General features: G+C 44.2%; 1 protein-coding gene, 1 long non-coding RNA gene and 1 pseudogene across 2 annotated transcripts; 2 read left to right on the top strand and 1 right to left on the bottom strand.

Annotated features, from left to right (window-relative positions):
* Positions 1-2,020: 2,020 nt before the first annotated feature.
* Positions 2,021-5,046, bottom strand: LOC144179749 (uncharacterized; annotated as a pseudogene).
* A 1,838-nt stretch (positions 5,047-6,884) lies between these two features.
* LOC144180343 (uncharacterized) lies at positions 6,885-10,607 on the top strand. The gene is made up of 3 exons (XM_077708710.1): positions 6,885-6,929; positions 8,888-9,204; positions 10,501-10,607. The coding sequence occupies exons 1-2, from the start codon at positions 6,918-6,920 to the stop codon at positions 9,173-9,175; spliced, it is 300 nt and encodes a 99-aa protein (XP_077564836.1). The 5' UTR covers positions 6,885-6,917; the 3' UTR covers positions 9,176-9,204; positions 10,501-10,607.
* Positions 10,608-14,550: 3,943 nt separating this feature from the next.
* On the top strand, positions 14,551-16,854 carry LOC144180342 (uncharacterized). Its single transcript, XR_013324377.1, has 2 exons — positions 14,551-14,913; positions 16,772-16,854. It is a non-coding gene; the product is annotated as an uncharacterized LOC144180342 (long non-coding RNA).
* Positions 16,855-23,913: the final 7,059 nt, after the last annotated feature.

Here is a 23,913-nt window from a genome sequence, read left to right as displayed (position 1 = left end):
TTTATAGTATTCATCTGTTTCTTTTCGACATTGATGTACACTTCCGCTATTATTACGATTAAATGTGTTAGTCCGCCAAATACAAACTCTTTCAAAGGGTTTTTTGCGGTTTTTTACTTGTGTTTCCGCAGCACTTTTCTGGACTTTTTGATTTTATCATTTTTGGTACCAGTGTATGATATAGTTTTGATTTAGTTAGTTCACTTTTAACTTTTCTTCTCTTTTTTATTTGTGGATTTCAAGTATTTCGTTTTGCAAACTATCTCCTTTTGCCCTATTATAGCGAATAAATGCACTAACGCGCCAACTATTATCGTTTTTCAAAAGCAGGGTGTTACGCGGCTTAGGAGTTGGAGCTGGGGAGGGAGCGGGGATGTAATTGGCAGAGTGCATTTAAAAAAAAAGGGTACTTCATTGTGCCAGTGGGTGTTTTGAAGTTTATGACATGTTAAACAGCCTTCTGGACCCTTTATTATAATCTGAAGAGGGAGATAATCCGGAAAGGTGGTGAAAGTTGTGCCACTGTGCCAAGTTTGTTCCCGCGAGAGCTTCGCTGAAATGCTGCCTTGCACAATGGCGCTCCAAATTCCACCTTAATTAAGCAGGGTGATGTGGCTGTCTGACATGCCACAGCAAGGTGTGACCACAGTCTGATCCCCAATTAGGTTTTTTTAGTAGGTATTGCGAAACGCCACCCAGAATCCAGGTGCATGGCTCCAATAATGCTACCAATAATACCCTTCCATGCGTTCGTAATAGTTCGTTCAAATGTGTGGGTTATTTCTGATAACTTCTACAACAATTATTAGGCGTACCTTAAATTTTTCGACGTAATCCTAATATAAACATTTTAAACTTTGTTGTGCCTTAACGCTACCGATTTTTCCTATTCGTCAAGGGCGTCAGAAAGACCACGGTGAAATAATTTTTTTGGAGAGTGATAAGCAAGACGATAAAGGCGAAAATGCTACAACAGCTTCACTTTTTCTACTGTGGTACCCACAATGCCTCGCGGAATTACAGTTGTGGGTTGAATACATAAACACACACTGAAAACACAACCAGTGTCCTACAACAAGATAGAACTCAAGGCAGACACGTAATGGCGAAACGAACAAAACAAAATACTATAAAATTGTAAAAGCCATTAGTGGTGTGAGATAAATTCTTTAAAAAACGTACAGTGGCATAGTTCTTAAAAAATAAAGAATAAAGAACTGTTGAATATTACATACGCGCACATATCTACCTTCATGGACAAATAAAACACGATTACAAACATATGAACAGAGCACGCAAATAGGGCGATTTTTTTTTTTCATGCAAGTCAAATTTACGCGTGGCTTAATTACAATAACAAAGTTTTGAATTCTGCCTTTTCACACATAGAAATAGCTCGCCATTATTGGGCCTACACGAATACTATTTTTCAATTTTGTGTGTTCTGGATCATACTTTTCTGTGTTCGCATTCCTTTGTCCATGACTGTACATGCCTCCTATACATATACATATACCACAATACATGTACACATACCATATACTATATACGTACATACACGCACACACATACATATACCTTGAATGTATACACATATACCTGACTAATGTGAACGCAAAAAAAGCGTTTACAACGTAAACAGAAGACTATATCTGTTTAATTCAAGTAGTTTAAAGCTAGACAAAAATGCGTGGCCAGAGCGATGTTCGAAAACAGAAGATGACAAACGATTTCACTTACGCATGGTCTTGAAAAACAAACAAAAAACGCCTTAGAGAAAGTGCTGGATTTACATGCAGCCTCTCCAACCTCACGGTCGCTGTCTGTGCGGGAAGGTACATAGTGCGGAGGGGAAAAAGCTGTGTTTCACGTGGAATACCAGGTTCAGAAAAGTAAAAAAAAAATAATAGAAAAACATCGTTTTTTAGGCAAATTACGGTCCGGTGTTGTTGAAGTGACGGCCAATTTAATATTTAATTTACAATTTCAAACACTTTGCACAGGTTAAGACAGGGACAAGTTATAAACCTGAAAATGCTTTTGCTTTGTTCAGGAAGTCGTACACTGAAATGAGACCTCCATTTCAGAACTGAGACTCCAGTTCTGCCAGCTTGCGGTCCTTGTTTATCCATTTGTGCTCCCTGGCCCGCACAGCACCACCATTTGCAAGCTGCTGCAAAGCTACTCTTGTCGGCCTCGTGCCTTTTGATGAGGCCGATGAAGCTGTAGTGGGCTCTCCCCGACACTGCGTTTACCTTGCGGTGCCAAGACTCCATGTGGTTGTTGGTCCGCGGACCTCGGTTTCCATAGTGGTTCCACTGGTCAATGGAAAACGGGCCGTTCATCGAGGTGGCATCAAAATAGTCCAGCACTGTGATGACAGCAGGAATCCCGAGGGATATACCTTCTTGGCGCAAAAACTGTCATGTCGTTCCTTTCCGAAACGGGAAGGAACGACAATGCTACCATCTTTCTTATGAGCGACCGAAGACTATCATCCTGCCCGTGCGCGGTTTGGAGGCCGGCTCTCTGCACTGCAGCCCGCACTCGCTGAGTGAAATGAAAATGGCACCCCTATGTGCGGCTCCTGGAAACACAGTTCTCACACCTACGATTAGTGCCTGCTCAAAACCCGTTAAAAAAATGTCCCGATTTGGGAAGGTGATGCCTACTGCAGCGAACGCATTTCTCAAACTCTCAAATGCCCGGACGTAGGTCTCACGGGATCTACCGCACAACAAAAAGTAAATTGCTGGCGAGTGTTTCACATCGCACATGACATGAATTGTCAGTAGTTGATCGAAAATCTGGGGCACCACAAAAAAATGTGCCGTCTAGAAATACCATTTTTGCAGACGACAAACGTTGCAAAGCCTCTTGGGATGCAAATGCCAAGATTCGGGAACCCTGAACACTGCTGTCATTGACCACAAGGAAAGGACGGCCGTCTTCTGTCTGCTGGTACAGCAGACTTAGCTTTACGTCGTCGGCACTTGCAGGAAACCCCGGTTGGTAACGGCGTTGCTCTCTGTACATGGCATTCTTGAAGCTCGCAAAAGTTGGCATTGCCGCCACGACTTTGGAAGAGTTCTAAAAATAAATACGGTTCCAACTTCAGTTCACAAACTAGAGTACACATAGTTCCAAAGTCAATGCAATAGCAATAGCTCCAAACTAGAATATTATCAATGGGGCAAAAGGTACGTCGGATGTACAGGCACAATTCCTTAAAGATATATAGGATGTGTCCTCAAAATTTTTCAAGCGAAAAAAATTTCTATGTCTCACTGATGGCGTATGACGCGTCAAAAACGCACTGCAGGAAAGCCAACTTTCTCTGAGGACGATGATGATCCTGGGTGAAGTTAAAGAAAGAAACGCGCTTTGCGTGGTTACAAGCGAACTTGGGCCCCTCGCGTTATGAAGCCGATGTCCATCCGATTGCGTCATTCCGACATGGTCGAAACAGCTCAGAAGTGGGAAGGGGTGCATGGACGTGTAAAATTTGACCTAAAAATCCTGCACCCCTCTGTCTAGCGAAGACTATGGTTGAACGCGAAGCATCTTTAATGTGAAGTCAAATAGTCAAAGCCGCTGGTTAGCGGGGTAACCATGGTTAGCAAGGTAACCGCAGTTTCGCCTGACTTGTAACGCAGCAAACTTCGGTTTTGTGAAACCACGGTTTGCTTAACCGTGGTTAACTGTGCCCGTGTAACTAGGGTATAACTGGCTAACTGTTGCGACTAACTTATTACGACGAACTGGCTGGCTGGCTGACTGACTGACGGACTGACTGACTAATACCATAGTTACACGGGCACAGTTAACCATGGTTAAGCAAACCGCAGTTAGACAAAACCGCAGTTTGCTGCGTTACACGACAGACGAAACTGCGGTTACCCCGCTAACCATGGTTAACGCAAACTGAGCTTGGCCACCTCAGTTCGGTCACGCTAACCGCAGTTCCCGAAGCCGCAGTGCTCAAAATCGCAAAAGCCAGTTCGGACGCAAGTGGCGGCGCATCAGCGGAGGCGCAAAAAAAAAAAAAATCACCTGGCGTTCGAAGGAGACGAAGGTTCTCAAATAGGGGCGCCCCAAAGCTGCCCCCAAGAGGCGCTTGCGTTCTTTGCGTCGCTCTCGAATTCAGAGCGACTGCCCGTCATCAGCGGCTCGTTTCCCGATCCACCTGATCAACTACGACAAAAGCCGTGCTAAATTTGTAAACTCCGCGCGTCGTTCGCCAAAAAAATGGATAAAGTACGCAATCATGAAACGTTTTCAGCACTCGGAAACGATCGGCGCACGCGTCGGCCGTGCCGGCAAACAAGCCGGCGCGCTTGCCCGCACGGCACTGCGAGCGGCTCACACCACGGCAGCAACAGCTTATCGCCGCTCTTCCAAATCAATCTGATCGCCGAAAAGAACTTGCACACGCGACAAAGTGTATGTTAGTGTGTTTAAAAATTGCGCTATTGATTGTAATTCGCAGTTGTAGAGATAGCGGCGGTCAAATATCCACCGCGATGCTAAGCTTAAAGTTCCCAATACAGAGCAGACCCGAGAAAACCAAGCCGGTTCCCAGCTGTTGGGGGAAGCCCCTCTCCCAAATCTCGCCGTGCGCGAGTGCGTTGCGTTTGAGTCTGAAGCGACTGTTTTAACGATATTTCCTTTTGTCTACACTGTTTTTCTTTTGTTTTTTATCGTGAAGTTAAAACGCTGTTAATTTATTTTTGTTACGCTCATAACCAAGTGACCGCGGTCACCACACTTCGAATTTCGCGCATAACAGCCAAAAAAAAAAAAAACAGTGCGATAACCGCGGTTAGAGTTTAGTAACCACGGTTAAACTTAACTGCGGTTACTTCCGCCGTCTAACTAGGGTATAACTAACTTACTAACTAAGTAAGTAACTTACTTACTGACTAATACCCTATAGTTACACGGGCAGAGTTAACCACGGTTAAGCAAACCGCGGCTAGACAGAACCACGGTTTGCTGCGTTACACGACAGACGAAACTATAGTATACGGTTACCTCGCTAACCATGGTTAACGCAAACTGAGCTTGACCACCTCACCACCTCAGTTCGGTCACGCTAACCGCAGTTGCCGCACCCGCAGTGTTAAAAATCGCGCAAGTCAGTTCGGACGCAAGTGGCGGCGCATCAGCGGAAGCGAAAAAAAGACCACCTGGCGTTCAGAGGAGGCCCTCAAATAGCGGGAGCCCCAAAGCTGCCCTCAAGAGAGGCGCTGGCGTTCTTTTCGTCGCTCTCGCAGTCAGCGCGACTGCCTTTTAGCAGCGGCTCATTTCCCCACCCATCCGATCAACTACGACAAAAGCCGCGCCAAATTTGTAAATTACGCGCATCGTTCTCCAAAAAATGGATAAAGTAGGCAATCATGAAGCATTTTTAGCACTCGGAAACGATCCGCGCGCACGTCGGCCGTGCATGAAAACACGCCGGCGCGGCTGCCCGCACGGCACTGGAAGCAGCTCGAACCGGCTCAGACAACGGCAGGAACAGTTTGTCGCCGGTCTTCGACATGTATCTGATCACGGAAAAGAACTTCCAGATGCGAGAAAGTGGATGTTAGTGTGGTGAAAAATTGTGCTATGTATTGTAATTCGTAGTTTTAGAGATAGCGGCGGTAAAATAACTACCGCGATGCTAAGCCTAAAGTTCCCAACACGGAGCCGATCCGAAAAAAGCCAGCCGTTGCGAGCTGTTGGGGAAGCCCCTTTTTGCCGCGCACGAGTGCGTCGCGTTTGGGTCTGAAACAACTATCCTAACGATACTTTCTTTTGTCTGCCCTGCTTCATTTTTGTTTATAATCGGTAGCTTAAAAGTTTGTTTTATTCATTTTGTTTTATTTCTTTTGTTTTATTTATTTTTGTTAGGCTCACAACCAAGTGACCGCTGTCGACACACTGAGTTTCGCGCGTAACGGCCAAAAGCGCAGTTTGCGATAACCGCGGTTAAAATTTAGTAACCATGGTTGAGCGTAACTGCGGTTGCTTCCGTCATGTAACTAGGGTATAACTGACTGAATAACTAACTAACAAACTAAATAAAAAAATAACCAAATTACTAACTAATCAAATAACTGGCTAACTAACTAACCAATTAACTAACTGGTTGACTAACTGTTGCGACAAACTTATTGCGACTAACTGGCTGGCAGGCTGGCTGGCTAAGTGACTGACTTACTTACTGGCTGGCTGACTGACTGCCTTACTGACTGGCTGACTGACTGACTGACTAACTAAATAGCAAGCTAGCTAGTAGCTAGCTAACTAGTTAACGGAGTAATTAAACTACCCCATCGAACCAACTAAAAATAACTCATTGACTGGCTCACTCACCCTGTATTCTCGCCTCACATGAAGCCCCATTAATTTTGAGTGCGCTAACAGACCCATTCTTGGAGACAGGGCGATGTACGTTTTCGTGTCACTTTATTTAAGTGGGTCATATGACCAAAATGCTGACATCAAAATGAAAAACCTTACAGAAAAGCCGCATTTGAGTTGAGCGTTGTTCCGCCTTTTTCACAGACGGAAAGTTGTCTGTTTTATAGATAAGAAATGTTCAAGAATATGTAACAATTCAGCAAATGCACGGCTATCAAATGAAGATTACCATATCCTCTCAGGAGTCTGTGCAAATGATAAAATATTCCTTACGCAATCACAGCGGGCATCGGTGGGTTCACGGTGAGGTGCCTGCTAATGAGTCTGCGATCTCAAGGGCGGTGTCACCGACCCTCGAACGGCATTTCGTAGTCGGGAAACGCTGTTTAGACTAGCAAAGCGTGAGCAAGCGAGTGGTCCATGCGGGCAAAAAGGAGTATAAAAAGGCACTGCTGCCACGGGAACGTCACTTGTTCACCCATTTCGGAAGGTTCAAGACAAACGCCATGAAGACCGTGGTGAGGAAACAACTTGTGAAACGTTTAGCGCAAAATCGACGGATTACTAATGGTATGGGGCAGGTTTTCATTGTTTGTTAGAGCGTTACTTAGAGGTGCTAAGGGCATGTTGCCCCTATTACACTAGCTTAGTGCCAGAGAGCTTATTACGCTATACATTATTCAAGAATAGGAGAACGACACAATGTATTTCTCGCATTTTATTGCCATCGACGGTAGCTAATAATTTCACCGGGTTATGGTGGAGTGTGAGAAAAATATCTTATGTTGCTGTACAAACAATTATTGCTAATAGTAAAGATCTTGCTAGTGAATGTTTTTGGGTAATTGCAGGCGCGGTTTATGATCGAAAATTATGATTATATGTGTAGCGCCGTGTCATTGGCAGTCTGAGAAAGGTTGCCGGGTAGTGAAGCGAGAGCCTGCGTCAACGTCTATCGAGTTTGCTGTTGTCAATAGGCTTATCACTTGTTTTTTTTTACTCAGAAATGTGGGAACCAACGTCCACAACTGAAACAAATAAATAAATTAGTGCTTCCAATGATACCGTAGACATACTGGTGAAGACTTGGGGGGTCCTCTATCATACGGAAGTGTTTCGGTACATTGGTATTGAAGGAGGATTTAAGTATCAAGCAACAGGCAGGACCTATTGTGATGCTATGAAGGCGTTTTTGCAGATAAACCCTTCCTGATTAAGGCTAATTCAAATGCAGGAAGCCGTTGCAAAGCAGAACCAGGATTTCAACTAACGCTATTTTATCCAACTTAACGTTTATTGTGAACTAGTTATCCAGGTATACGCATTGCGAGAAGAATACGATTCTGTGTGAGGCACCAGGCGAAATAACGTGTGGCACGGGTGTTCCGTGCAAACACCATGTTTATGCAAGTGCTGTAGCAACTCGCAAGTCGTGCAGTCTAGAGTGCACTCGGAGCCGTTTATTACGTTCAGAAAACACGAGTAGGCTTCCTTTGAAACGCCGCCGTTCAAAGTTACCCACCATGGCGGCATTGTGAGGTCGCGGGGGCCTACACGAGAAGCGGGAACGCGTGCAGGGAGGAAGCCATATTGGAGATTGGTTTCTCATCCTTTAGTTAGGCTGCTGACCACAGGCACGCGCCAATTCTATCAAAAGCGACAAACACAGGAATAATGGCTTCGACGGATGCTTTTCGTCACTAAAGATGAAATTCGTCAATACGCGATCAGGAGAGCTCTTCATGTCCAAGCGAGTAATTCTGCGGAATCTGCACTAAGCTGAAGACATTGAAGGGAACGAACACAGGAGCAACGACGAAGGGCAGTGCGAACTCTTTTCGTGAGCAAAAAGTAATAGGCACTGACGGGCGGAGCCGCCTTGCTCGCTGGTGAATGTTGCGTTTTTTAACCAAGAATGACGTGAAAAACGTTTCTTCATACACCTGAAGTTTCTTTTGGCTTTGTCACAAGAAGACAGACAAGGAAAGGACAGGAATCGTTCCCAGTTCAGTAGGCCACGTTTATTGCAATTTTGGGTACATCAATTTAAACTCATTAACCAAGAGGCAAAGGAAATGCATTTGACCTAGAAATATTACGCTTTTTTTTTCTGCGGTTCTTTGAATTCACGTAATTGATGAAGTTCGAGCTTCAAGACTGGTGTCTACGAACTCCACTAGGAAGAGATGTCGATGTTACGTTAAGGGCAAACAATTCGTTAGACTAAACCACGCGCGTAATGTAGCATTTGTTTGATATGGAAGAAACGTGTTTTGTTTCCACGTTTGTTACTGGAGGCTTATAAGCCCCGTTCTAACGAAGATCCTGGTTTCCTTTAGCTGGATATAATTCAGCCCTTGAGGGTCTTTTCACCCTATTAGGCCAGCCGCCAAGTCAAGCCCGAATCTATTTCTCTCTGTGGCGTGGCCATATACTGCTATTATTCGTGACAAAGACAACGTATCCCTTTTAACAGCTGTGCCTCGTTGTCCTCGCCGTGGCCTTCGCCGTCGTTGCCGCCGGCGGCTTTGGCGGACTCGGCTATGGTGGCGGCTTCGGTCGTGGCATCGGCTACGGTGGCTTCGGTGGTCTCGGAGGCTTCGGCTACGGTCACGGTCTCGGAGGCTTCGGATACGGCGGCCTCGGTCACGGCTTCGGCCTTGGCGGCTACGGCGGCAGCTACGGGGGCAGCTACGCGGGAAGCTACGTCGGAAACTACGGTGGCCATTACGGCGGCGGTCACCTCGGAGGTTTCTACGGCTGAGCCAACGTTCGCCTAGGATAACAAATTGTGTACGTCTCCTTGGGCTCTTTTTTTTGTATCTGTTTACAAATTCGCTTTCCCTTCTCCGCGTTAGCACAACCTTTAAAGGTCGGTAGAACTACAACAACCTGTGCAGTCCAATCCTGTTAGTTAGTGTCCTCTTTATATTTATGATGTCAGCCCTTGTTACGGAGGCTTTTTTATCTTGAAACTATGTAATGCCAGGTTTATCTAATCGAATGCACGTCCGGATATGTTTTTAGGGTAATTCGTTGATTCATATCTTTAAGAACTAAAAAACATTGCTGGTTGGTGTAAATTGTTTCTCTGCTGCCATATTTTGCACCAAACAATTTTAAATTCCGTAAAGTGCACTTTTTCTAAAATCGACAATGTCAAAAGAACGTGTTTCTTGATTGGTTTAGGTTTACTAAGAAACTGAGTGGCGCAAATACACAACACAAAAGAAAGAAGACACGGACAGGCGCTACACTTCCAACAGTTTAATAGCAACGACAGCAACGTACATTTATACATACATTCCGACATGCGCAATACACGTGCACGCAGCGTCAGCGCAAGAATTTATCTAAAAACCGACTCTCAGCTTTGAACAGTACCACCCAGGTATCACTAACGCAGTTACTTCCCTTCGGACTCGTATGTCATACGTATGACACAATGTCATACGTGAATATCAAATCGACTCCCCAGATTAAAAAATAAACCGACTATTTAAATAGGCAGTACCGATTCTAAGAAAGTTACGTAATTACCCATCGTATACAGCTTCCCCCTTTACGGGATTGCGTGACGAATTTAAGTAAGACCAGAATAAGTCATCGAACAATACAAAAGATATAAAACACCATGCCTGGCACATTTATATGGGATCAGCCCCGCGACTGAGGTCAGGCAACTTAAAAGAGCTTTGATTAATCCACTTTTTGTTCAAAAAAAAAATCTATTCGGGCATCTCGGGCCGCCGCCGGCCAATCAGCCAGACTTGATCATTGTAAAAGCAGTTAATAGCTCATACTATGTCGTTTTATAAACCCAAACTCAGGTAAGAAGTAACACGCAGTCAACGAAGACTGGAATTCCAGAAAACTACGGATGGCACATCGTTTAGAACAGGCGAGCACGGTCCTTGTCGTAGGTAAGAACACGCACAATGTTGATAGCCAAGAAAGGCTAATGTCATGTCTTATTTAAAGGTACCTAATATTGACTTAACTGTGTAGTATCGACTTGGGACGAAAGACTTACGAAAGTGAGTCCACTATACTATTTTAATAGTTTTTGTTTATTATTCTATTTTTCAGAGCCTTTTTAAAGAAGAAACGTTCAAGTCTCGTGAAGAAGACCGACACCGGTTGGTTTTATATTGGAACCGAAGCAAAAATAAATTTGTTCACAACGAGATCCTAAACATCAGCCTCAAAAGCATCGTGATTCCACGTTTCTTTATATTTTATCTCTCCCTTCCTTATGGTTACGTCCCCGAAAGAAAACTTATTCTGTCGCCAACATAAAGAGGCCCAACAGTCGTACCAAAACTTATTTTTTTAAGACAGATAGAAGGCCTGTGAAACGTGTCCTACTTGAATAAATGGTCCCAGACCGCTTAAGCAGCCAGTAATCTTACTGAAGCCGCAATTTCAGCCTCACTACACTTACTACCTGAGAAATTCAACGGGGTTCAACGGGGTTTGATAGAAAGAGGAATGAAGGACATCAAACGCTTCAAATAAGTGTTTTTTGTCTAATAAAATAAACATGCGGAAAATGAAGAACACATATAACATCGTCATTCACATATGTTAGACATACATTCATAAAATAATCGTACAAGAATAATTAAGCTTACTTGGGGTGCTTTAATGAAACCTTTGTAAGCAGACAAGAGTGTTAGTGTCACGGCTCATTGTTACAAACTTGGCCTTCCAGTTTATCCCACCCTAAGGCTCAGTGCTATAAATAAACTGGTGATGGCTGGGACCTCCCATCACCATTTCTAGTCGTTGTTCTTAAGTGGAGTCACGCTTATATCGAACACAACTTGAAGACATTGTTTACATTGGTCAGTACCTCATGGACGAAACTAGCACATAAAGAATTGAAATGTGTAAAATTGTTTATTTTCTAGTTTGCATGCCTGATCACTTGGACATCGTTCTGACGTTGATGCCTTAAGACACTAACAAGCTATGGACGGTGCCTGGCCCAAGAATTAGGCCACCATCTGTCATGCGCTCATCTTCTGCCTTGTGTGTTTTTACCTCCCAACAGGTCATTTTCACGACAGATAAAACAGTCGTCAGTCAAAACATTGCTCCATGAAACTTATCGTTTTCGTGCGCCTACAATTCTATTTTAAGTGACGTATTGATACAGGGTACGGGAAAAAATACAGGAGAAAATTAATGAATTCGGAAGCGCGTTAACACTTGTGAAAACCAATCGACTACAAATAGGTGTGGATATCTTGTTTTCAGGAAGCTTTACAGGGTGGCGTAGATGTACAGAACATCATTTACATTTCTCATACAACGAACCATTAACTGTATTTTATAAAAAATAATACAACGAGACATGATTTGAGATTCAAGTGACTGGGTAACTATTGTATTCGGGAACAATGTCGTCAGTTTTTGTAGTAATTACGTATCGTACGTAAGATGCTTGAATTACTCATTAAGTTGCAGTTATTGCGCATCCCACCTGCCCCCCCTCCATCTCACCATAAATTTACTACTGTTGACATTCATCAAAATATCTAAAAACCTTCGAACGGACACGCTTCATAAAATCCGGACACACTTCATAAAATAGACATTAATTCACTTAAAACCGGCCTAGCGGAACTGCTGTGAATTCGGAATTTGCACTGAATCTTTGGGTACGACGTCCGAAGCTAAAACACGACCAGAAAAGGCCTCTTCACGATGTGCACGGAGACCTCTTTCCCAGGCAGTTCATATTTTCTTATATGTGGTTATTCGTATATTCCTTTTTTAATCACCCAATCCTTTACTTGAAATATGGGTCATCCTTTGTCGCATTAAAATGCTCTAATACTACTTCATTCTGCCCCGTGTTGCGTTGCAAAGACATTTAATGTTCAGAGACAGTGGTTATTACACAAAATCTTCCTTGAGATGCATCCAGTTTCAGGTAAAATGGTAACCTAGCCCTCGTTTCGTGCAAATATTATTGGAGAAGTATACATGCTTTATTGCCATTTCATCTTAAAATGATGCACAGCTTTTCCGCAGCTTTTAACTTCCGGTACTTCCGAACTTTTGTTATCAGCGCCGGGCCTTTTTCAGGCTAGAAAAGATACCGGTTTGCCCTACAAAAAATGCGGGGGCATCTCCACTAACGTGAAAATTAGAGAGGGGCGAATCATGCAGTTTATAAGTGTATTCTTGGCGCCTTGGCGTTTTTGCACATGGAGGTAAAACCGTTGGGGGTAGAGGTACACAGCGTTGCTGTAAAAGTCTTGTGTCTTTGAAGCACGTATCGTTCTATCACGAGGCGTAGGAAAACTTATGTCCCGGTGTGTTCTTTCAGTACGTGTTTTTGCCCACTGACATGAAACGTTCTTGCGCAAGGCGTTGAAAAAGGAGTGTCCCAACGTCTTAGTACCGGGACTACATGAAACGAAGACGACGACGACAGAATACGCCGACAGCCCGAGCCACTAAGGGGCTTAGCCTCTAAAATTTTGAGTTGTAATTCGTATCTGGTTACCAGAGTATTCAGCTAAATAGCGTCGCAGGGGGTATCTACTTGGTTATACGTAATATGGTAGGCAGCACAAGTGCCGGTGGTGTTGTAAGCAGCAGGTTATACATTCTGTAATACGGTATACTTCTACAACCGATTTGTCTTAGGTTTATGTGCTCGTCTCTTTAAATTTGAAATGATATGCCCAGGCAGTCTACAACCGGGACCCTAGGATGGGTTAATTGTCCGAATTTTTTTTTTCAGAAAAGGTTTGTAATAAACAATCATTTTCTTCTTGGCCCTGTCCTGAAATTACTCTAAGTGCATTTTACTGTACCTTTAAAGTACATCCACACGACGCAGTATAGTATCCACTCTGAAATAACGGTGCTTGGGAGCAATTTGTAGAATTATCCGCGAACGGCTTAATTAAGTATCTCCTCACTTATCAGAATGCTAGGAATAGTTCCAAGTCTCTCCACCTCTTGACGACAACTTTTTGCCAATTTTGTCAGGTAGGTGTCGAACAGAACCGCCTCAGTCCCTGGAGGGCACATATTAAACGTCTTTAAGATATGGCCGCGGTTTTCTTAGTTCATTGCAATGGAATGCATTGGCAACAGCGAAAAATGTGAATGGCATGTTACTTCCTCTTACTTCAATGACTGGCCGCACCCTCAGTCGTTCCTCGGTATGTACTCGGGCTTCGGAAATATCCGAATGGTACGTCACGGTTACGTCAGGTTGCTCTATTATTCAATCGGATTCTACGGGCGTGATTGTCCCCTTTAATCAGGATCAGTGACCCTTGCTGTTTTCCCGAGTGCTAAAGGCCGGATGTGTGGCTTTGGTGACGTAAGAAAGGAGGACACTATTTAAGGGACTGCAGCCCGAACGGGGCAGCACAGCGTTCTGAAACAGAAAAAATCATGAAGTCTTTGGTGAGTGACATCCCGGTTTTCGCTTATAGCAATACATGCAGGTGTCCACGTGTGAACATAAAGTGGCAAGGGAAGCAAACTGCAATACATTAAGTATGCTTCTTTTTATCTATTGGCTCGAAAGATACTTCTTTTTTGTTAGATGGCAGCAATTGGATTAATTTGTCGAGATTTACAGACTTGCTCGACAAGTTACTTTAACGTCCAATTTTCACTTATAAAACGCGTTTTTTTTTTTTTGGGGGGGGGGGGCGAATTAACTTTGGTTGTGCGCATTGTGCTTTGTTATAATCCTAATATCGTGCACAAACGCAGAAAATATGAACTGCGAAAAATTTGGCGGAATTTGGGGAATAGTTCAAAACTGGAAAGTTATTACGTCATTGCACTCTCCTTGGTTCATCGCAGCTTTATACGCATGGAAATGTCGACCAAAACCACCTCAAGCGCAATTAATGTTTCTTCATGATATACCTACCCAAATTATAACAGCGTCACGAGCAAGAATTCTTGCTTTTTAAGAAGTATGCACCATTTTGATGTGAAAAACTCTTGGTTCCAAATTTTGGTTTGCATTTTAAAGCTACATACTTCATCACGAGAGATTTCACTGCAGAAAAATATTTCGCTGTGAAAATACTGCACTACCGTGTGTCAATATTTGCCAGTTCGCCAGTTTCGACGACACACTGCGTAGAGCCAGTGGTTCAAGGTTAAAGCAAGTCCTGTCCCCTCTTCCTTAGCTCGCCATCTGCGTGCTCGGCATGGCCGTGTGCATGGCCAACGCCATCCTGCTCAAGGGTCTGGCCTTGGGTGCCCTTGGCCTGGGAGCTGGAGCTCTCCTGGGTGCCGGTCTGGCCCATGGGCTGCACGGCGGCATCGGATACGGTGGCTATGGTCACTACGGTGCACCTTACCCTACCGCCTTCCACGGCGGATACGGAGGACACTACCATGGATATTACCACGGAAGCTACGGCGGCTACCACGGAGGCTATGGCGGCTTCGGCCCAGGCTTCGGCTTCGGTTTTTACGGATAAGTCAGCTCTGCGAAAATGACGATGTGTGAGTGCTCAGCAAGCAGCTGTACAAGTGCAAGCGAGGGGCGCAGCGCGAATTACTCAAGGTATCGGCGTGAAATTTTCGTCGGCCCTATATTCTTAATGTAGAAAAAAATATTTTGAAAACGATTTACAATTTGTAAAGAAGCCAGCGAAATTACATTTAAAACTAAATTTAATTACGGGTTCTCTCATTGCCAAAAACATTTCTCTAGCTTCAAATGTGCTACTGTACGGCAATTAAACTGAGTTACAGCAGAGACACTGTCACATAGTGAGTGAACATCAAATCTTTCAAATGCCATCGTAGTTGCGCTGGGGCATAGTGCATAGTGAACGACATTCAAAGCATATCTCGTGCGTTTGGCGACGTCAGTATTGAGTGCGTTTGGCACGCCACTTAAGCCGGGATATTTCCTATCTGAGTTGTTCACACAAGGCAGCTTTTGATATTAAAACTGGCGCAGGGGTTTCTACTGATTTGGCATGCATCTAGTGAACGCGCTTTCCTGTTAGCTATTTTATAGGCTGATAAGTCGCCGTTATGCTGTGGTGGCAGACGTCTACTGCCATAGCCTTGAGCCCTTGTCGACAGGAAAGAAGAAATTTTGATCAGCGGAGCTCTCGATATCCCGTACGGGCAAACAAGTCGTACGGCTCAACCCTATCGCGAGCCGATAATACATTTCCCCAACGCGATCCGCTAAACGTGATTTTACACTGTCTAATTCTACCGGTCGGAGGTACCTGGGCAGGAGAAGGGAGTCAATTTTTTTTGTGAACACGCAATTTTACGCCATACAGGGCGCATAAACGAATGCATCGTTAAAAAAAGAGAAAAAAGTTATCAGCGCATAATACGCATCCAAAGCAGCAGACAGAGCATAAAACATAATGCCAAAAACAATGTAGATTACGCGAATTGAATGCATTAAGAATACCAAGCGGGTAACGTACGTTTCTGATATTCAAGGGCATGTTTGTTGCGCTGCACTTTGCTGGTTGAATAACAGAGTGAGCTCAATTGTTTCGCTTCCTAACTCTGCGCACGTAGGTTTTGCGTGCAGGTAACGAGTAACCCAACTTCCAGCCATTATGCCCAGACCGTAATCCAAGAAAAAACAAGGCCAGAGCCGGTATGGAGCCGCTTATGTTCACTTTCGGGTGAATGTTTTACCTTGGCCGAATTTTTCAATAGAGCAAATTAGCCTGACCTCACCCTAGCCCCAGCGGGTATCCAATAGGCTTGCCGTATTTCACAGTCTCGGATTAATTTCGACCATGGTTCGAATGATTATATTTTTCAAATAATCTACTCTTTACCCCCAAAATCGCGGTTACGGCAGCAATCCTGAATTCATTTCATATGTGACAGCATAAAAGTATAGCTAGGAGATAATATAGGCGAAAACGGTAATATAGCAATCATGGGATCTGTTCCAGTTATTTATATGTTCTCCGATGTTTCAATGTTGTTTGGTAATAATTCTTGCTAAATCAAATATATAAAATATGTAAGTCTATTCCCTATAACATAATGGTGTCTTAATGTCGTGAACTCTGCGTAAGATCTTTTTCCACTATTCTCACGCCCCTATTTTCTGACTACATAAAAGTTCGCTATTTGATATTTTATGTTATATGTCAAGCTGCTCGATATTCATACTGGATTCGAAATAGAAATCAGAGCATGATAACGCCTAATAAAATATGTTGGTATGGTCTTTATGTATTCATTTTTACTGCATTTTTTTAAAAGCGAGCGATATGCAAATAACTCGGGGAGTTGTCAGTCAATGTTCTCTGTTTTTAGTCCCGAGGTTTTTCTTCAAATACTAATGAGAGTTTTCTTACATTTTCAGGTTAGAATGAGAATAATGACCTGCGACCGTTTCATGGCTTCTTCAGACGCAAAAAATGCACGCAATCAAGTACAAATCACAACGTTGTGAATAAACATTGTATATATGGCTACACACGTCCATATAAGTGAAGTCTTAGAATTTTTTTTTCAAGGTGATTCTATGGTTTACATTATTTGCTGCACGTGGCGTAAAGATACCCGTATGTATATAATACCTTTACACAATGCACCACCATGGGAAAAACACCCGTTAATCTTAACCTTGGAGCTCATATCTCTATACTACCTGCAGCCGCAAACATTTTCTGCTGCAAATATTGAGGCAAATTTCTTGGTACATATGAAACAATAATACGGAACTTCAGCAATAGCATTTTTTACATCCACACGTTCGCAGTAGGTTTATCAATCAATTAGAGCACAAGCTATTGTGCATCCAATCAACGATCAGAAGCAGGTTAAAACTTCACAATATGAGACCCCTTATCCGAGAGGCCGCAAATTTATAACACCACGAGTGTCGTCCCGGTTCCAAACAATGCTTCTACGCTGTGGAAGTTAAAAAAGAACCTACAGCTTTCTGCGGGTTCATTTTTTGAAACGCCTGACATTGACATTAATAAATCATTTAGGTTTATAACTAACCAGAGATGTGATGAATTGTCTAAAAACGGAGAAATTCCTCGCTGAGGGCCCGTGCCCCCTCCAACTCAATAATAATGATACTGTAGTGCACTGCACTTCCCCTACTATCAGCGCCACTATCATCATAAACACTGAATGGTACCATCAACATTAGCGTGACCAGCTCCAGGCGACACAGATCGCACGCGACTGAGCAGCTGGCCGGTCGCTCGTCTTCGCCGCTCCTCCAAGTTCCGGCCGGGCCCGCTCTTCAATAAAATGTCGGAAGCTGCAACTACACAAACCCATTCTCCTTTCTACATTACCATGCAAGATGGCACAGTATAGCGTTCACAGAAAAACTTCTAATTACGAAAATATGCCATCTTTGAAGAGATTTAAATTTGCGGACACGCAGTGCAGTTCACATTGCTGACTGCATCACACAAAAAATAGTTTTCTTGTACGTATGTTACGTCTCGGCCAATGCGCGATATTTTATTATTTCGAGAAAACACAGCCCTCTTCTTTTGTCGTCATTGCCATACATTGCTTCGTTTTTGTTTTAAGCGCCATAAGTTCCGGCCAAATTCAGAAAAATAGGTTGTGGCCTCTTAGTTCTTTTACAGTGTAGCTGTGGAAACTGTGGAAACTGGCGCTGGCGTCAGTGCAAATCGCATGGAGGACGAGCGTGCCACCATAGGAATGATGGGGAGAGTATAGCTTTCGGCTTTCATCTGGCTTGTAAAGTTTTAGCGAATGTGAAAATATCCAAAGGGCAGCAATGATTATGATGATTTCAGCTTTAATGGTGCAACACCGGCAAATGCAAAGAGCGCCATGACAATGATGAATGAGATAAGAAAGATGAATGAGATAAGAAAGATGGCTACTATCCTGCAGATCGTCTCCGGGCGAGACTCAGTTAGACCAACAATTTTCAGTACAGGAAAAAAGCATAAAGAAAAGGTCCAGGCCCTACATATTTTGATATAATACGGCTTATAATGCCCATGCAAAAATGTTTTCCAACCTAATCTGTTTGTGTTTAGACGTGAAGCCAACTTTTAAAAATCGGTCTAAGCTTGGACTTTGCAAGCTGGTTTTTCCACATTGCGTGTTGTACAGTGAAGCATAGCCATCGACAAAGGGAGTATGGTTACAGCCATACTGTTTCTTACATATACTTTAAAATAAACTGGCGCTGGCGTCAATGCAAATCGCACGGAGGACGAGCGTGCCACCATAGGAATGATGGGGAGAGTATAGCTTTCGGCTTTCATCTGGCTTGTAAAGTTTTAGCGAATGTGAAAATATCCAAAGGGCAGCAATGATTATGATGATTTCAGCTTTAATGGTGCAACGCCGGCAAATGCAAAGAGCGCCATGACAATGATGAATGAGATAAGAAAGATTTGTAATAAAGCCACTAGATTAAACATTTTCTAAGGTAATTGGTGTATAGGGCCACATTAAAACAATGAGTATACTAAGAGAAAGGGTGCCTATGTAGAGGGTCATATTAAAACATAGTGAGTGCAGGCACCTAAAATGTAAAGCCTCAGGTTTCGCCATTGTTTTGCAGCACCTCATGAGCACATGTAAGGCTATGGACAGTAAGATATGTGTTTTAAAAAATCTAAGTCTGCAAGGTAGCTAAAAACGTTTTTGTAAGACAACATGGGATGGTCTGCAAGAAATAATAAAGGGTGCAAGGAAATATTATTTGTGTAAACTTCATTAAAGTGACGTTTCCTTTCAATGTTGTTTATCTTGCATTTAATAAGCACATGAAGGACAGATAGCTGCCCCCCACATCGATGACACCATGGCTTGTTTGTGTCAGTCAACAGGTATGAATGTGTGATGTGTGTGTGACCGATTCTAAGTCTGCATAAGGCCACTTCTATTGATCTAGCATGTTTCTCAGGAGGTTTTTGGATTTTGGGTTTGATGACAGTTAATTTATTTCTTATTCCTTTATCCCATTGTTGTATCCAGTGCTCTCGCAGCTTCCTCCTCACATAAAGTTTGATGCCTTCATATGGGACCAGCTTAATATCTATGGTGTCACGATTGGCAGCAGCTGCAGCACTTTGGTCAGCGGCTTCATTTCCAGCAATGCCACAGTGGCCCGGAAACCAGCACACTTTGGCAGCAGGCTTGCTACTATAAGCCGAGTACAAAGCTCTTAGAACATTATTAAAATTTGGGTTTTTACTAGCTTTCAGAGATGAAAGCTTTGTAACAACACTCATTGCGTCTGTATATATAACTGTGCTTTTAATTTTGTTTTTGAGAATGTGGTTCAAAGCTAGCAGGATACCATATGCGTCTGCAGTAAATATACTAGTGTTCCTGTTCATTGTTTTGGACAAAGTGAATAGTGGGCGGCCATTTGCAGCACAAGACACCGCTGCACAAGTCTTCGAGTCATCTTTGTAGAATTTAGCTGCCTTGTATTTGTTCCTGAGTGACAGAAAGTGCTGAGTAATAACTAAGATTGACACTTTTTTTGTATTTCTTTGAAAGACATGTCACACTGACTTGGTCAAATGTCCCACGGAGCAACCAACTCATGAATGGAGGTAGAGTAAATTTCCGCACTTAGGTCCTTTGATAGGCGTGACACTGCCAAAAGGAAGGGTGGTGCTATGGCTGGTCGATTTCAAAAAGTTTATTATTAGTGTTATTTTTCATAATGGCGTTCAAAAGGTGTTCCTTCATAGAAGTAATCTTTGCATCATAGATCAGAGCTGTGTAAGTGCTCTGGTGCTCAAGGAGCACTGATTGGATTCAACGTGAAGGGATGGATGGGGGCTTGTTCGATATGCCCGTGGCCAAGCGAAGCCCCAAGTTGTATACTGCGTCAAACATTTAGAGCGTTGCTTTGGTTGCAGACTAGTATACGATAAATCCATAGTCAAACCTGGATCTTACTAGAATATTTAGAAGTGAAAGCAGACACCCCATGACTGACGCGATAGCACCTCTAAAATGGTCATCGTTTTCAGGCATTTCGTTTTTAGTAATTTAATGTGCGAAATAAATGTGAGTTTGTGGTCAAGTGAAATACCCAGAAACGTGTGTTCATTTTTCACTGGTATGGGCTGACTTTGTAATGTAATACAAGGAAGGGGATGGACACCACGCCTCCTGGAAAATACCACAACAGCCCTTTTATCAGCATTAACCATAAACCCGTTCTTGTTAGCCCATGTAACCAGTTTGTTGACACCTAGTTGGAGCTGGCGTTCACCTATCGATATATTACAGGATTTAAACTAACTTGAATGTAATCAGCATAAATGAAGTACCCGCCGGGGTGGCTAAGTGGCTAAGGCGTTGCGCTGCTGAGCACGAGGTCGCGGGTTCGATTCCCGCCCGCGGCGGCCGCTTTTCTGATGGAGGCGAAAAGCAAAAACGCTCGTGTGTACGAGATTTCGACGCACGTTAAAGATCCCCAGGTGGTCAAAATTAATCCGGAGTCCTCCACTACGACGCGCCTCATCGCCCGCGTTGCGTCGGCGCGTTAAAACCCCACAATCAATCAATAAATGGAGTATGAGGCAGTTTGTGGGAGAACATTTTTTAGTGAACTCATTTTAACAAGAAAAAGTGCGCTGCTCCGCACTCCCCCCAGGGGTACGCCATTTTCTTGAACAAAGGTTCTAGACAGCACGTTACCCACACGAACACGAAATGTGCGATCAGAGAAATAGTCCTTAATAACGTTGAGCATATTGCCATTGAGGCCAAATGACTGCAAATCTAGCAATATACCATATCGCCATGTTCTATCATACGCCTTCTCCATGTCAAAGAACCCAGAGACGCAGTGTTGGTTATGGATGAAGGCGTCGTAAACATGTGATTCAAATACAACAAGGTTTGATGTAGTTTACCTTCCAGACCTGATGCCTGTCTGAGATTTGTCTAACAGACCATTAAACTGGAGAAAGGACAATAGTCGCCGATTGATCATTTTTTCGAGCAGCTTACATAAACAGCTAGTCAAGGCGATGGGTTTAATTCGCAGCAAGACAAGATTCCTTCCATTGTTTTAGAAGCGGTACAATAATACCCGCTTTCCATGTTCTTGGAAAGTGACCCGTTTGCCATATTTCCTTAGAGAGAGTATTGTATGCAGGGTTTTACCGTGTAGGTATCTGATCATGTCATAGCTTATTCGGTCAGCTCCACGGACTGACTTGCCACATGTCTAGAGTGCACTCAATTGAAGCATGGCAAATGGGGTATTATATCCCTCATTCGAGCGTTGGTTCACACGAAGGGTCTGACGCTCTGCTGTCTTCTTGTGCTGTAAAAATGTTTGTGTATAATGTGAATAAAAGAATAGACGTTCAAAGTGTTTCCCGAGAACATCTGCTTGATCCTTTATAGAGTTACCCACACTATACTTACTAGGGGAATAGGATGACTCTTGTATCGTTTTATTTTTTTTATTCTAGTTAACACTTTCCTATAATCTGTATAAGAGTTTATAGATATAAGAAACCTAGTCCAGGGGCCGAATTCTCTAAAACGACGGGGCGTCGCTTGGAAACGACGGGGTAGCGCCAAGCAAATGCACGTGTTCTGGGGTTGGGGCAGTTGCTTTGGGGTTCCCTGCAGGTAGAGTCAGCCGCCGAAAAGCGCTGTGGCAAGGGCGCGAAGCGACAAGTGAAACGACGGGGGGGGGGGGGGGGGGGGGGGGCAGTGGGTGTCGCTTCGCGCCCTTGCCACAGCGCTTTTCTGCGGCTGACTCTACTTGCAGGGAACCCCAAAGCGACGGCCCCAACCCCAGAACACATGCATTTGCATGGCGCTACCCCGTCGTTTTAAAGCGACGTCTGTTTTTTAGAGAATTCGGCCCCAGCTTCTCGTTTTTTGTCATACGCCGCCTACGCTTCCCTTTGGCTCTTGCCTGCTTAAACTTGAGTAGATTGGCGGCCGTGGGATAGCGAACGATATGATAGGTACAGTTACTACCAGAATGCTATAGTCGCCTCGATCCTGAGTACACAAATCTTGGCAAAAAATAAGAAAACTAACGTGTCCATGTGCACTTCGCAATGGCTAATAAATATTAAACGTTTATTTAATGAATTTAGAGAAATAAAATAAGCACAGCCCTCCTCCTCCCCCCCCCGGGGGGGGGGAGAGGGAAGTCCAGCGAACTGGCGGTCTGGATAGATTTGCTATGTTGTGGTTACCTATATTGGGAATTTGCTATATTGAATTATGAGGGTGGTACGATGTCCACTTCAGAGTTAAGGGCCCACATGATTGTTGGGTGAGGACAATGACGTTTTATTATAGCGTGACTACGCCAATCCAAGCTGGCTCTAGTGCGCAGCACATACGGCTGCTTAGGAGCAAGCGGCATTGCACTCTAGCAAATGGAGATGGATGCCGCTTTAGGCGAGCAGTGTAAACGAATCGGGAAGTGGTGGCGGTGGTGGAGTGGAGTATAAGGGACACTGTAACCATACTTGTTCCGAAGATGGGCATGCTTCACTGCGCCACAGGTAGTGTGGGAAAGCAGCCTTTTAAGTCGGCTTCACCTCTGAACACAAAGATATTACTGAGAAAATGTTTCCCAGGTGCAATATAAGACATTTTACCTCAGAATATAAAGGCCCTAAGACATTTTCTATTTTTCATTAATTTTTCCATGCGCGAAACCCACGCCGCTGAGTAAACTGAGGCGCGAAAAAGACGGAGCCGCCACCTACCGTCGAGCAGCGCAGGCCATCAACAAGGGTTAGTAGTACTGACCTCCAGACGGCCCACTGGGTCCCCGAGTTTTCGTGCACATGGGCGCGATGAATGGGGTGATTAACACATTGTGAGGGGGAACTCCCTCACAGGTTCTTTTCGGGGATTCAGTGGCGACTGGGCCTTGCCACAGTGCCAATAATTAGAAGAAGGCGCTTGGTAACGGCACAAAGAAACACATATTCTTAGCAAAACACAGTAAACACCAAACCACACAAGATTACATACGAAAGCCGATTACAATCCAAAGGTCTGCCCAATGTACATAACTCTGAGAACCATCAGTTATAAAGAGAATAGAAAGTAAAGTCCCCACCAAACGTTCAGGGCGATTGGTTGCGGTCCGCAGGGTGTCGTGAGTGTTGGGGACGAGGCGGGGTGTGGCGTTGCGGGGCTACAATGACGGCGTCGCACACGCTGGAGAGTCGACGAGGAAGACGCACCGTTGTCCTCGTATACGACGGTCTGCTTGGCAGGCGCTCACGATGGAGCCCTGTAGCAGCGAGCACGGTGCAACCGTGCACTGCCGTCGCCGACGGGCAGGGCGGGTCGACCCAGGGGTGGAGCACGCCAAGGTTGCGCGCCTCCACGAGTCAGGAGTCGCGCCTCGACTACAGGATGCCAAGGCGCCAGATAGACCCCTCTCGAGCTCGGATCCCGAAAACCCGACGAGCTTCGAGTCTTCCACCTGGACGTCGCGCTCGTCGAACCTGCTCCGTCCACTCCTCTCGGCGT

This window comes from Haemaphysalis longicornis, unplaced genomic scaffold (assembly GCF_048455015.1).
Source record: "Haemaphysalis longicornis isolate Haplotype H1 unplaced genomic scaffold, Haemaphysalis longicornis Haplotype H1 scaffold_4, whole genome shotgun sequence".
Taxonomy (NCBI): Eukaryota; Metazoa; Arthropoda; class Arachnida; order Ixodida; family Ixodidae; genus Haemaphysalis; species Haemaphysalis longicornis.
The sequence above is the reverse complement of the archived record's forward strand: the minus strand, read 5'-3'. Positions and strand labels throughout refer to the sequence as shown.